General features: G+C 40.4%; 1 protein-coding gene across 1 annotated transcript in view; it reads left to right on the top strand.

Moving 5' to 3' along the window:
- The window catches only part of mrc2 (mannose receptor, C type 2), a 73,537-nt gene that overhangs the window by 56,442 nt on the left and 1,482 nt on the right, over positions 1–15,613 (top strand). The window contains exons 19-28 of the mRNA XM_034189950.1: positions 520–662; positions 877–985; positions 2,121–2,287; positions 2,373–2,481; positions 2,587–2,825; positions 2,922–3,084; positions 3,901–4,050; positions 4,295–4,408; positions 4,773–4,952; positions 7,063–7,086. Of these exons, the coding sequence (XP_034045841.1) occupies positions 520–662; positions 877–985; positions 2,121–2,287; positions 2,373–2,481; positions 2,587–2,825; positions 2,922–3,084; positions 3,901–4,050; positions 4,295–4,408; positions 4,773–4,952; positions 7,063–7,086 (1,398 nt within the window). The remainder of the gene's footprint in view (positions 1–519; positions 663–876; positions 986–2,120; positions 2,288–2,372; positions 2,482–2,586; positions 2,826–2,921; positions 3,085–3,900; positions 4,051–4,294; positions 4,409–4,772; positions 4,953–7,062; positions 7,087–15,613) is intronic.

Below are 15,613 nucleotides of genomic sequence, written 5' to 3'. Positions count from 1 at the left end.
ATTTGCTGTAGCTCTGTTGACTTACCTCACCTTTTCCATCCTTCACAGAGTCAGTTTGTCGTGTCCACCTGGGGGGTGTTTGGCGGTGAATCTGAGTCCAGAAGCGCCGAGGCTTCGATCCTTTTGGGCGCTGGAGAGCACGCCGTCCTTCACTCCGCCAGACAAACCACATATTTATGTTGTACACTAATTATTGCACTGGAGGGGAAATAAAATCGTTTTGTTTGTGGAACCGCTTTCTGGTTATTTAGCGCTGGGTTCGGTCAGACGTTGGTCCGCTCCTCAACCTGCGTCTGCACATAACAGATTTGCCATCAAGAATGTGCTTTGGTTTATTTAATACTGCAATACGTTTGGATGATTTCTTTTGAATATGTTGAACATGAGGTAAAAATTGGTATAAAAAAGGATCTCTGTCATGGTACTTGACAGAGATTTAAACCATGAGTGGGGCAGTTCTTTGATCCGTAACTATTTTAGTGACTTCTATAATTAATTAATTTATTTTATTCTAACCAGGAGACTGGGCAGATCGGAAGTGCCACTCTGACCTGCCCTACATTTGTAAGAGAGTGAATGTCACCGGCACCATTCCTCCAACGCCAGCATCACCACTCCCACCATCAGGTTGCCCTGACAGATGGTCGTCCTATCAGCACAAGGTAGAGCTGGATGGTTTCAGCATGAGATCCTCACCAACTCTGGACATGTTTTGTTTCTTAATGGTTGTCATATGAAATTATACAATGGAAGCAGTAAGTTTAGAATGTAGTGCACATCAGCAATCACTAAATACGGTATATTTTTGGTATTAAGTATTCAATGTTTTAACTATCCTTGGTCTTGTTTTCCCCAAGACTAAACGTCTTTTTGTAGTGTTTCAGAGTATTTGACCAGCCAAGCCGTGTTACGTGGTCTGCAGCCAGGCTGATGTGTGAGACACACAAGGGTGTACTGGCAATGGTGTCCAACCATTTAGAACAAGGTAATTAAAGCAGAGTACAGTCCACATGAAGTTATGTCTTGGGAGTTGTCAACCCATTTCATTGGAGTGAACCTACTTTCTTTCTTGAAGTATTTGTATTATTATACAGTATATGCGACTGGATGCAAACAAAAATTGATCCCTTTTGTATGCAAGTGTCAGCAGTTGTTGGGAAGAAGACTCTCTGAGTCAAACTGAGGTGGTATCAATTTAGCAGAAAGAACTTAATAGGAATAGTTATGGGATGAACTGATGACTGTCTCATCCATTAATTGTTGGAAACCTTGATGGATATGTATGTAGTCTACACTGGAACTTGGGAACTCCTATTGTTTGATGATGGGGCACTTTGAGGAAGGATTGGATGTCCATCTTGGTTTAGGTAAGCTATGGGAAATCTGATGCCTCAGCGATTGATCTGGCATTGATACAATCACTAATTTATGAATGCAGTCTGTTTCACTGGGACTCTTAACTTTCCTTGTTGCCATTTTAACTGTTCTGTTTAGGTGAACATAATGTTTGTGTCACTCAGTCCATCCATCCATTTTCTGAACTCACTTGTTCCTCTCCCAGAAGTACACCCTGTACAGAACAGGACCGACACAAAGGGCGTCATACCGGTGCTGATGTTAATACTGGTATATCGGAGCCCACAGGTGGAGGCGGGGTTTAGCAGCAGCAGTGTTGACAGGCGTGGGGGGAGCTAGGAAATTGTTTCATCTTAAATAGCCCACCCAATTAAGATGGAATGATTTAGACGCTTATGTAAACAATGTGTTTTAGTTGGAGATATGTGATAATTATGAGGCATGCAGCTTGAGTTGTCTGCCAGAAGTAGCTCATGGGTTCGCTTCACATCATCCAGCTTTGCTGTACCTTCACTTTTAGTTATAACTGTTTGACGAGGCAAATGATGGGATATTTTGGGAAATAAAACAGCAGGAGCAAATGGATCTGGATTATCAACTTGTGTTCTAACACCACTTGGAGGCATTTTTGTAGTTATGTGTAGTTATGTGGCTCTGAGTCACTGCTCAAGAATGCTAAAGGTCTCTCCACACATATCTGCAACACCATAGATGAGTTGGCCAACATTAGTCAGTGTTATGATTATCGATGTTTCTCCTCTCAGCTTTCATCACCACGCTGCTCTTCAATGTCAGCGTTAACCTTTGGGTCGGCTTGACGTCAGACTCTAAAGGTTATTTCCAGTGGGCCCAGCCTTCCCTTCTCAGCTACACCAACTGGGCTCCTGGAGAGCCACTGGACAACAGAGGGCCACTTCGCAACAAAAACCCGGTATTCACAACACTTGACGATGAGCTGATTATTATTATTATGACTATTTTGTTCCTTTTCTGATGGATTCTGTGTCATCTCCAAGGGGAACTGTGTGGTGATGATTCACGGCAACCCACAGAGGAACACTGGCATGTGGGCGTCCAGGGACTGTGAGATGGAGAGTAATGGCTTCATCTGTCAGAAGAAGCAAGGTGTCACATTTACCCTTAATAAGAGTATTTACACCACCAACAGAAGTGTGTCCATTTCATTCATCTTGCTGTTTTTTTTTAAATATTACTTTGCCATTTCTTCAGAATCTGGTCTTCCGCCAGCTCCGACCCTCATTCCTGCCTCCCTGTCAAAGCCGCTGGAGCTGGGCGGGGTCACATACCGGGTGGTGGAGAAGCGCTTTGATTGGACTGGCGCTCTACACATGTGTGAGTCTTTGAATGGGACCCTGGCTATGGTGAAGGATCCCTACCAGCAGGCTTACCTCACCCTACTTATTAACCATCTGCGCCGACCCGCCTGGATCGCCCTCTACAACTACGGCGTGAGATTTTTAACTCAGATGTTATTTATACTTCCTTCAAAAATCTGTGGGTGAAGTGCATCTTATTGTTTGTTTTTTTTATTGTGTGGATTTTAGGGGCGGAGCTTCACCTGGTTGGGTGAAGAGGAACTGTCATATTCAAACTGGGAAGATGACAAGCCCAATCAGATGACTGGATGTGGTCACATGACCACCACTGGGCTGTGGACTAAGACTCCCTGTGATGCTAAACTGGATGTTGCCATTTGTCAGATTAGTGGTATGTGTGTGTTTATGTACGAAATGTGTGCAAAACCTGCACTTTGCACGGTGTCTCCAATCGCAGCCACAGAAGCCTGTAACTTCTTCAGGGATGTCTGGATCTCTTGGTGGCTTTCCTCACTAATCTCCGTCCTGCACGATCACTCAGTTTTGGAGAACTGTCTCGTCTAGATAGATTTAGCATATGTTTGTATTTCTTAATAAGTCCCTTCGGCTTCTCCCTTGTTACATTCATGGTCACCACAGCAGATCCAAGGTGGATCTACATCTTGATTTGGCACACGGTTTCTACCGGATACCCTTCATGACACACCTCCACATTACATTGAGAGAATGGGCAGGGTTTATCTTTCTTAAAAATTGAAGACCAAGACATCTTCAGTGGCTTGGAAATGTTCATGTATTCATCCCCTGACTTGTCTGATGAAAACTGGCTGTAAAAGTGATGATTTACTTGTGCTACACTAAATGGTCCCATTATTTATGCAACCCATCATTTAGATTTTTGATTCATTCATCTCCCCGCTCCACCATGTCAGATTTGACAAATTAAAGCATGATGTGGCAAAAACTTCGATTTTTGCCCATTTTTGATAAATGGCAGAACCATTTTTCTGGTTTGTGCTGCACTCTGTGTTCTCCCTGTGCACAACCTTCACCATAAAAAGAGGATTAAATACAGGAATAAAAAACTAATTTCTTGTAAATGTCAGGCTGAGAGATCTGTCTGGGTTCTCATACTTTTTCTTGCTACTGTAAAATGTGGTCCTCATGGTTTGGTCATTGTTTTGTTGTGTTTTAATTCTCTTGCCAGAGGAGCCTGTGTTTCACCAGTGGATCTTCCCTGGACAGTGCCCTCACTCTCTGGGGGAGTGGGCGTGGGTGCCCTTCAGGAACCACTGTTATGCCTTTAACCTGCAAAATGTTAAGCTGCAGCAGGACGCACGGACCTCCTGCAGTAAAGGTAAGAGGGTTTACATGCCCACATCCACCATACAGACACTCCACTGCCTCTTCAGGTTATAATTCTGAATTTAAACCCACATAAGTGTAACGCTCTGACCCTCCCCTACTGTAAACATGATGAACCAAATCCATAAATCCATCAATGCCTCTCCAGTCTGTCTGTTGTTTACAGTTCGATCTCCCTGCGGGATCAATTCTCATTTGTGTTGGACTCGGCCTGTCGTTCTATTTCTCTCTTCCAGTGGGAGCTGAACTTCTCTCCATCTTGGATGAGACAGAGAATGAATTTGTATGGGAGCACATCCAGAGTAATGCAGATCAGGCAAACGGGGCTTGGCTGGGAATCAACATCAAAGGTCCGGCAGCAACACTCCATCTCACTCTGCAGCAGAAACCTACACTTATTAACTTTCAGCTCTTCGGAATCTGTTTTTTAATTATCAAATTATCTTCCTCTGACTGTAGATAATTTTCCTTATTTTACAGTTTCATCACATAAAAAACAACAGTAGCTGGTTAAAAAAATGTAATTAAAACATTGCAATTTGGCGTTTTTGTAATCTGGAAATGTAGTTAAATGTTTTTAATTAAGTATCTCCGAAGAGGCTCGTGAATCAGTGGAATTACATCAGACTAAGCAAGCTGAGATCCCAGTCAAAAAACAAGATATTGAATCAGCTCTACTGAGCGTTTGCATGTGCACGTGTGTTCCTGTTGCAGGTCGAGGCTTGGTGTGGAGTGAGGATGTAGAAATGTCTTATACCAACTGGGAGGCACAAGATGTTGCTTTTTCTGTGCTGTCTCCCAACTCCTGCTTCTGGATCCAAAGCAACACCGGCCTGTGGAAGCCGGGCTCCTGCAGAAACCGCACACACGGTGTCATCTGCAAACGGCATCGCAGTAAGCACATGCACACCTAAACGCAAGACAGATTCAAAGATATGGTTCCAATCAGCCAAAAAAAAAAAAATGCCAGTTGGCTATAATGTTCACAATCCACATGCATGAAGTTAAAATCAAAACGTGAACTATCTGACTCATCAAGCCACAGAGTGTTTGAGGACCTTCATGTGGCTACATGCAGATAGACCCATCAGTAACTGGACATCAACTTCAAAGTTTTGGCTTTTTGCTCCCCCACAGTGGATTTAAATAAATCAGTCATGACACGGATTCAGTGCGAACTACTTTAATTCCAACTCTAATTTCAGTGTATGTGCAAACCAAGTTAAAGGTGTCAGCCCGTAATGTTTGGGGGGAGGAATTGTATGCAATATGTGTAAAACTGTCTAATTGGGCAATTGCTTGCTCAGCTGTTCTGTGGTCAGTTGTGTGTTATGTCAATATGAAATTCCAAGAGTTGCCATTATCAGTAATGTAAGTAGTTTATATAGTAGTTTATATATATAGTAGTTTACAAATTAAAAGAAGCCCATCAGAGTAGAATTTTGAGGGAAAAATGTATTTATTTCATTTTGGAATAAGGCTGTAACATAACAAAATGCGGAAGAAGTGAAGCGCTGTGAAGACTTTCTGGATACACTGTATTTTACTGCCATTCTGCTAACAAATATCCATACAAATTGCTACCTCATTTTTTGAGGATCAGTAACTTAGTTCATTTAAGTAAGAATTAATTTAGACTGTTTATTTTAAAACCTTTGTTAACCTATGTGTGACTGTTTTGTTGTTGTTGTTTAATTAACAATTTCGCAGCAAAATATGTTATTAACTTACAGAAATGTGTAAAAACCTTGTTTTTTCATGCTCAAAAGGCTATTCAATTTAAACTACACACATTAACCCCATGAAACATATTTTAGAGGATTAAAGTCTAGTCTTGAAGCATGTTTTTGATTGTTTTGTTTCAAATTAATTGTTGTGGTCCACTGAGCCAAAACTATGAAGTTGGTGTCATGGTAAAATTACAAATTAGTTTTCATATACGAGTAAACCCTCCCTTTAACTGACAGAAAATTAACAGTAAAAAATAGAGATGAAGGAACTCTGCTCATTTTTGAAGAGACCCTCAGATATTTTCTCTTCCAGATTAGATCTGATCATTTCATCAAATTTTACAAAGCCGACTCATTTGTTCACTATCTCACAAATTAAGAATTACTTTTTAATCTTTTCACCCACATTAACTTCAACTTGTAAAAGGTACTTATACCAGATTAGACTCAACATTTTTCACAACTGTAAGTTGTGCTTGTCAAGGGAAATTGCTGTCCTTCACTTTACCCGTATGGCAAAACCTCATGTGTCCTAAAACTCAAGGACCATAAAATTTTTAAAATCAAAGCTTTTATACATTATTACTGGGAGGTCAAAGTTCTGCATGCCAAAAAAAAAATCATGCATTTCTGATATTTATAAATACCTTTTTTACTGTATTTTGGGTTTCAAGTAGGAAATGTACAGAAGCCCTGAAATGGTTACATTGACCACTAGGTGGCGACAGAAGTCTCAGTTGTTTATTCACTTTAAAACATTAACGTTTTGGCAAAAATAAGATGGGCTGACAGCCAAAAATCAATGTACAGTTCCATCCCTTGCAGTTATGGACAACTTACTTGTTTCACCAAGTATTCATGAGTAAAACATTCTAACATGGAGTGCTTGGGGAAATAAATATCCTAGTTTCACCCCTGATACACATCTGCACCTACATTTAATGGAATCTATTGAGAGTTAGTCCCACCCTTCGTCGTTAAAAAATATGTTGCCAAGCTCACATTTACATTTTACTGGCTCGACCTCTTTTTGTTGAACCACATCCAAATTTAATAGTTTGTATTATTTTTGGTTCTATATAATTAAAATATTCTCAGTAGTTTTTGTGACAGTTGGGTTATTACGTTATGAGTAATCCAGTTAACCAACCAGCAGACACGAGACGCGGCAAAAACATCAACTGGCTGGTAGATGTATAGTAATTACTGATCAATGCAAGTGACTCAACAAATCAATTCTTACTGTCAATTTTTTTTTTTTTTTTCATTTGCAGGTGCTGAACCGTCGCCTGTTGCCTGTAAGTTTGAATAACAGCTGTCATGTTACATTTGTGTGTCTGGATAAATAATATGTTGTATTTTTATGACAACAAACCAAATTTCCAGATTCTTTCCACAAAAATGTAAAAAATCACAAATTGAAAGCAAATCTCTGAAATGTGAACAGAGGCAAAAACGTAAAACACAAAATAATGAATTACAAAACTTTCATGCAACACAACAAAATTATCACTTTGCAACAAAGTAACCTGAGACAAATCACAAAAGATTTTTTGTGTCAAATTTTTTAAAATGTATTCAAATGAATAATAAAAAAAGGAATAGCAAAGCTTTGGTCACAGAACATTAATTTACATTAAGGCCCCTATCTTCATTATGGTGCACGATCTAAATTGCAAGTGCATTTGAGGCATGTCAAAGTCTACTTTGCTGTTTACACGGCGTGTAATACGAGTTCAAAGTAAGGGGAAAAGACGTTGCATTTAATCACTTAATCATGGGTGTGTTTTGGTTATAATATACAAATAATGAATGTTTGTGAGTGCAATGGTAAGAATATTTCATGAGGTGAAAGATGGAATGTTCTATTGAAGGAGGCAGAGTCGAATTGAATGGAACATTCCATCTTTCACCTCATGAAATATTCTTACCATTACACAAATGAAAAAAACATTCATTATTTGGTTTATATAATGCCTAAAATAGATCCTTGTCATTTGATATTTTGTTAATTTATAAACAAGAGAAAAGGGTCTTGCATTTTGGTGTGCGTCGCTGGTCCTTTGAGGTCAAGAGGTTCCAAACAGTCCAACACAAACTTTAAACAGTAATCTAATCCAGTCCAAAATTATTCTTAGTCAACTTGTAAAAAAAAGATAGATCAAAAACAATCCTGACGATGTAGTAGTCTGTAGCTGATGCCATGCAAAAACAAACCCTGTCATGATGGTTTTTAAGCTAAGAGCAGTCACCGGTAGTGTGAGTGTGCCGGTGGTTGCGGTCGGTGTACCAGTAACGCTAAGTGACATGAAATGCCACAAATTTAAACATAGAGGAAAAATCAAAATTAAGAATGAGGTAATATCAAAGCTCTCGATTTACCGATCGAACTATGTTCCGATCCTCACCTATGGTCATGAGATTTGGCTCATGACCGAAACAACAAGATCACGAGTACAAGCGGCCGAGATGAGTTTCCTCCGCAGGGTGGCTGGGCACTCCCTTAGAGATAGGGTGAGGAGCACGGTCACTCAAGCTGCTGCTCCTCTACGTTGAAAGGAGCCAGTTGAGGTGGCTCGGGCATCTTTTCTGGATGCCCCCTGGACGCCTCACTGGAGAGGTGTTCTGGGCACGTCCCATCGGGAGGAGGCCCCGGGGAAGACCCAGGACACGCTGGAGGGACTACATCTCTCGGCTGGCTTGGGAACGCCTCGGGGTTCCCCTGGAGGAGCTGGGGGAGGTGTGTGTGGATCGGGAGGTCTGGGCGGCTTTGCTTGAGCTGCTGCCCCCGCGACCCGACTCTAGGATAAGCGGAAGAAAATGGATGGATGGATGGGTAATATATAACTGAATGAATGAATGAATGAATGAATTGAATTGTATTGACTGAATGAATAAATGAATTTTTAATCGGCATATAAATCAACAATAACAAAACTCATAGCAAAACAACTCAACAACGTACCTGTGTGACCGAAAGGGTGAGGGGAGAAGCAAAGCTTATAGTAGTACAGTAGGACTGCGTTGAGTTAATCAGATTTCTGTGTTACTGACAAATCTAAACATATCTCGGCATGTCTTTTTCCTGGTTCTTTCCCTCAGCCCCAACCAGTCTCAGCAGAAGACTGCCCCTCCCTGAGCCTGGTTCTGCTGGAGGTTTCTTCCTGTTAAAAGGGAGTTTTTCCTTCCCACTGTGGCCAAGTGCTTGCTCATAGGGGGTCGTTTTGACCGTTGGGGTTTTTCATAATTATTGTATGGCCTTGCCTTACAATGTGGAGCGCCTTGGGGCAACTGTTTGTTGTGATTTGGCGCTATATAAGAAAAAAGTTGATTGATTGATTGATATATATATATATATATATATATATATATACACACACGTGAAAGTAGATTAATAAAACTTTAAATTACATTGTTGTCTTCATAGCGAAACATGGTTTATAGTCACTTGACAAATGATGGAAAACATAAGTGAAGACTTTCTGGAATGTAAAATGTGTAAAATATCACACTCAAATAGTTATTTCCTGTTTTCATCACAACATATGTATTTCATTTTTATTATGTTTAACTTAACATTCTGTGTTAGTGACATGAAAAAAAACACACGTAAATAGTATTTCATCTTTTCAATCAAAAAACACATTTCAACCATTATTACACATTTCACTACTCCTGCGTCTAGTTTAATTTAATTTAATTTAATTCACTTATAATGTGCCAAATCACAGCAAAACCTGTCTCAAGGTGCCTTACATAAAACAAGTCAACATAAAATTGAATAAATAATTAAAAATGAATAAAACATTCAAATACATAAATAAAAAGAGAAGTAAAAGAATAAAACAAATAAAAATGAAAACTATCCTTAAGAAAGAGAATAAAAATAGGTTTTGAGTCTTGACTTAAAAATGTCCACAGACTCAGACTGCCTCATGGTCGCAGGAAGACTGTTCCACAGGGTGGGTGCACGATACGAAAAGGTTCTTTGACCTGCTGACTTCTTCTTCACCCTGGGAACACAGAGAAGTCCCACATCCTGCGACTGCAAAGCCCGGGCCGGCATGTATAGTTCCACCAGATCAGCCAGATAAGATGGCGCCAGTCCATGAACAACCTTCTAAGTCAATAACAAAACCTTAAAATCTGCTCTCACAGAGACGGAGCCAGTGCAAAGATGCCAAAATGGATGTGATATGTTCAGACCTTCTGCTACGTGTCAGAAGTCTGGCGGCAGCGTTCTGAACCAGCTGAAGACCCCTAATGCTGGACTGTGGTAACCCTGAAAATAGAACATTACAATAATCTAGTCTAGAAGAAACAAAAGCATGAATCAGGGTCTCAGCATCAGCCATGGACAGGATGGGGCAGATCCTCACTATATTTCTCAGATGGAAAAAAGCAGTCCTAGTAACATCCCTGATGTGGAGGTCAAAAGACAACGTGGGATCAAAAATTACCCCAAGGTTCCTCATTTTGTCCATATGATGTATGACACACGAACCCAGGCTGAGCGCCAGCTGGTCAAACTGATGCCGATGTCTCGCTGGACCAAGAACCATCATTTCAGTCTTATCAAAGTTTAAAAGTAGGAAGTTACTAGACATCCAACTTCTCACTGATAGAAGACAGTCCTCCAGGGATTTTATGGGAGTGAAATTTCCTGCAGTTATTGGCATGTATATGTGGCATCTAGTTCAGTTAAACTATCTTGAACCAGGGTCGTGATTAAATTTATGTCCATGTTGGTGATAAGCCTTAGTGTTGGGAATCAGACATGTCATCCTCTCTTGAGCAGTTTATTCAAGCAAGTTATCGAGCTGACCCAATGAGCAACGAGTGCACATACAGCAATTGATGGGTGTTGTGTCATATTGTGGCGAACGTAATGTCTGACACCAATAACAAATATAGTCCTGTAACAGTCACATTTCTTACCTCCAAGAGTGGAGCAGGATGCGAGTATGTCATCAAGGACATACTCAAGGACCAGGTATCTGCGTTAACAAAAAACATTGCCTAAAAAACAAAAAGAGTACTTTTAGAAATAATAATCTTGTTTATTTGTTCAATCATTCATTCATTCATGCCATTTCCCATGAACACTTTCCATGAACAAAAAAGAATAGTAAGAAGATAAGTCTTGTATTCTCTGCTCCTTATAAGAAAATAAAAAACATAAGCAAATAAATAAAAAGAAAAAATAATTTGTTTCTTCAATTCCAACCTCAACGCTGTCTCCTCGTCAATTAAACAGCAAATAAACATCATTAACAATAACATGATTATCTTACATTTCAGCAGTTACATCCATTTTCTTCTAATTTTCTATATTCTCTCATGACTTTGTCCTTATACACTTTTTTTTTAAATTTATAAACATTTGTACAACCTTTAGGGCTCCTTCACACATAGTACGAATGCACGAAGCAGGAATCGTATGCAGTACGTGTAAAATCAGAGCTGCCTCCAACGACTCGTATACCTGTTGCTGCAACTGTTCACGCACACCAGCGGTTAAAAGACAGAGTGTGCGCTGTGAGAGCCCATTCAGTCCCTTTCGCGGCAGGTGTTGGCCACATTCCAGGTGACACACATTAACATCTAACACTGCTCACTTGGCACTGACAAAATGTGTGGCCATTCACGCTGTTAGCATGAAAATAGTGAGCAGACGATCACTTTCGAGCTGAATTTGAATTTTGTTTAAGTGCCCCCACAAGTGTGGCGTTACATGCACAAAAAATGAGGTGGGCTTCATAGATAATTGGCAAAGCTTCTGGGGAAAACCTGGTCTTGTTAGGAGAAATGGCATCCATCCCACTTTGGATGGAGCAGCTCTCATTTCTAGAAATCTGGCCAATTTTCTTAAATCCTCCAAACCGTGACTATCAGGGTTGGGACCAGGAAGCAGCGCTGTAGTCTTACACACCTCTCTGCAGCTTCTCTCCCCCTGCCATCCCCTCATTACCCCATCTTCGTAGAGACGGTGCCTGCTCCCAGACAACCAATAACCAGCAAAAATCTATTTAAGCATAAAAATTCAAAAAGAAAAAATAATATAGCACCTTCAACTGCACCACAGACTAAAACAGTTAAATGTGGTCTATTAAACATTAGGTCTCTCTCTTCTAAGTCCCTGTTAGTAAATGATATAATAATTGATCAACATATTGATTTATTCTGCCTTACAGAAACCTGGTTACAGCAGGATGAATATGTTAGCTTAAATGAGTCAACACCCCCGAGTCACACTAACTGCCAGAATGCTCGTAGCACGGGCCGAGGCGGAGGATTAGCAGCAATCTTCCATTCCAGCTTATTAATTAATCAAAAACCCAGACAGAGCTTTAATTCATTTGAAAGCTTGACTCTTAGTCTTGTCCATCCAAATTGGAAGTCCCAAAAAACAGTTTTATTTGTTATTATCTATCGTCCACCTGGTCGTTACTGTGAGTTTCTCTGTGAATTTTCAGACCTTTTGTCTGACTTAGTGCTTAGCTCAGATAAGATAATTATAGTGGGCGATTTTAACATCCACACAGATGCTGAGAATGACAGCCTCAACACTGCATTTAATCTATTATTAGACTCAGTTGGCTTTGCTCAAAATGTAAATGAGTCCACCCACCACTTTAATCATATCTTAGATCTTGTTCTGACTTATGGTATGGAAATTGAAGACTTAACAGTATTCCCTGAAAACTCCCTTCTGTCTGATCATTTCTTAATAACATTTACATTTACTCTGATGGACTACCCAGCAGTGGGGAATAAGTTTCATTACACTAGAAGTCTTTCAGAAAGCGCTGTAACTAGGTTTAAGGATATGATTCCTTCTTTATGTTCTCTAATGCCATATACCAACACAGTGCAGAGTAGCTACCTAAACGCTGTAAGTGAGATAGAGTATCTCGTCAATAGTTTTACATCCTCATTGAAGACAACTTTGGATGCTGTAGCTCCTCTGAAAAAGAGAGCTTTAAATCAGAAGTGCCTGACTCTGTGGTATAACTCACAAACTCGCAGCTTAAAGCAGATAATCCGTAAGTTGTAGAGGAAATGGCGTCTCACTAATTTAGAAGATCTTCACTTAGCCTGGAAAAAGAGTCTGTTGCTCTATAAAAAAGCCCTCCGTAAAGCTAGGACATCTTACTACTCATCACTAATTGAAGAAAATAAGAACAACCCCAGGTTTCTTTTCAGCACTGTAGCCAGGCTGACAAAGAGTCAGAGCTCTATTGAGCCGAGTATTCCTTTAACGTTAACTTGTAATGACTTCATGACTTTCTTTGCTAATAAAATTTTAACTATAATAGAAAAAATTACTCATAACCATCCCAAAGATGTATCGTTATCTTTGGCTGCTTTCAGTGATGCCGGTATTTGGTTAGACTCTTTCTCTCCGATTGTGCTGTCTGAGTTATTTTCATTAGTTACTTCATCCAAACCATCAACATGTCTATTATACCCCATTCCTACCAGGCTGCTCAAGGAAGCCCTACCATTATTTAATGCTTCGATCTTAAATATGATCAATCTATCTTTATTAGTTGGCTATGTACCACAGGCTTTTAAGGTGGCAGTAATTAAACCATTACTTAAAAAGCCATCACTTGACCCAGCAATCTTAGCTAATTATAGGCCAATCTCTAACCTTCCTTTTCTCTCAAAAATTCTTGAAAGGGTAGTTGTAAAACAGCTAACTGATCATCTGCAGAGGAATGGTCTATTTGAAGAGTTTCAGTCAGGTTTTAGAATTCATCATAGTACAGAAACAGCATTAGTGAAGGTTACAAATGATCTTCTTATGGCCTCAGACAGTGGACTCATCTCTGTGCTTGTTCTGTTAGACCTCAGTGCTGCTTTTGATACTGTTGACCATAAAATTTTATTACAGAGATTAGAGCATGCCATAGGTATTAAAGGCACTGCGCTGCGGTGGTTTGAATCATATTTATCTAATAGATTACAATTTCTTCATGTAAATGGGGAATCTTCTTCACAGACTAAGGTTAATTATGGAGTTCCACAAGGTTCTGTGCTAGGACCAATTTTATTCACTTTATACATGCTTCCCTTAGGCAGTATTATTAGACGGCATTGCTTAAATTTTCATTGTTACGCAGATGATACCCAGCTTTATCTATCCATGAAGCCAGAGGACACACACCAATTAGCTAAACTGCAGGATTGTCTTACAGACATAAAGACATGGATGACCTCTAATTTCCTGCTTTTAAGCTCAGATAAAACTGAAGTTATTGTACTTGGCCCCACAAATCTTAGAAACATGGTGTCTAACCAGATCCTTACTCTGGATGGCATTACCCTGACCTCTAGTAATACTGTGAGAAATCTTGGAGTCATTTTTGATCAGGATATGTCATTCAATGCGCATATTAAACAAATATGTAGGACTGCTTTTTTGCATTTACGCAAAATCTCTAAAATTAGAAAGGTCTTGTCTCAGAGTGATGCTGAAAAACTAATTCATGCATTTATTTCCTCTAGGCTGGACTATTGTAATTCATTATTATCAGGTTGTCTTAAAGGTTCCCTGAAAAGCCTTCAGTTAATTCAAAATGCTGCAGCTAGAGTACTAATGGGGACTAGAAGGAGAGAGCATATCTCACCCATATTGGCCTCTCTTCATTGGCTTCCTGTTAATTCTAGAATAGAATTTAAAATTCTTCTTCTTACTTATAAGGTTTTGAATAATCAGGTCCCATCTTATCTTAGGGACCTCATAGTACCATATTACCCCATTAGAGCGCTTCGCTCTCAGACTGCAGGCTTACTTGTAGTTCCTAGGGTTTGTAAGAGTAGAATGGGAGGCAGAGCCTTCAGCTTTCAAGCTCCTCTCCTGTGGAACCAGCTCCCAAGTCAGATCAGGGAGACAGACACCCTCTCTACTTTTAAGATTAGGCTTAAAACTTTCCTTTTTGCTAAAGCTTATAGTTAGGACTGGATCAGGTGACCCTGAACCATCCCTTAGTTATGCTGCTATAGACTTAGACTGCTGGGGGGTTCCCATGATACACTGAGTGTTTCTCTTTTTGCTCTGTATGCACCACTCTGCATTTAATTATTAGTGATTGATCTCTGCTCCCCTCCACAGCATGTCTTTTTCCTGGTTCTCTCCCTCATCCCCAACCAGTCCCAGCAGAAGACTGCCCCTCCCTGAGCCTGGTTCTGCTGGAGGTTTTTTCCTGTTAAAAGGGAGTTTTTCCTTTCCACTGTCGCCAAGTGCTTGCTCACAGGGGGTCGTTTTGACCATTGGGGTTTTTACGTAATTATTGTATGGCCTTGCCTTACAATATAAAGCGCCTTGGGGCAACTGTTTGTTGTGATTTGGCGCTATATAAATAAAATTGATTGATTGAATTGATTGATGTGGCGTGCCAGAGTGTCGGCTCACCCCGCAACACATGTGCCATGCATGTGAATCTCGCGTGTGTTTCGCCCCCTATCTGCAACACGTGTTGCGGATGGTGGTGGGGGGAATAACTAAATATCAGCAAAAATAACTAAAAAGAAATGATCACATAACACAGACACACAGTGACACATTGGTGTGTGCGCTGACCTGACAGGGGCCAGCCACAGCTCTTGAGATCTGTGGACGTCACGGCTGGGGAACACGTAACATGTTTGGACAGACATGAACTTACAACTGTCCACTGTGACGCATATGTGTCTGCTTGCTGTCTTGACATGCGACAGGCTGCAGCAAGCAAGCGCATGGCGTGCACATTGACAGGCTGCCCCAGGGCAATCTGAATGATGCGGCGTCTGTCCTGTGGCGCACCGTCCAGAGGACAC

This window comes from Thalassophryne amazonica, chromosome 16 (genome assembly GCF_902500255.1).
Source record: "Thalassophryne amazonica chromosome 16, fThaAma1.1, whole genome shotgun sequence".
Classification (NCBI taxonomy): Eukaryota; Metazoa; Chordata; class Actinopteri; order Batrachoidiformes; family Batrachoididae; genus Thalassophryne; species Thalassophryne amazonica.
This window is presented reverse-complemented; position numbering and strand designations above follow the sequence as displayed.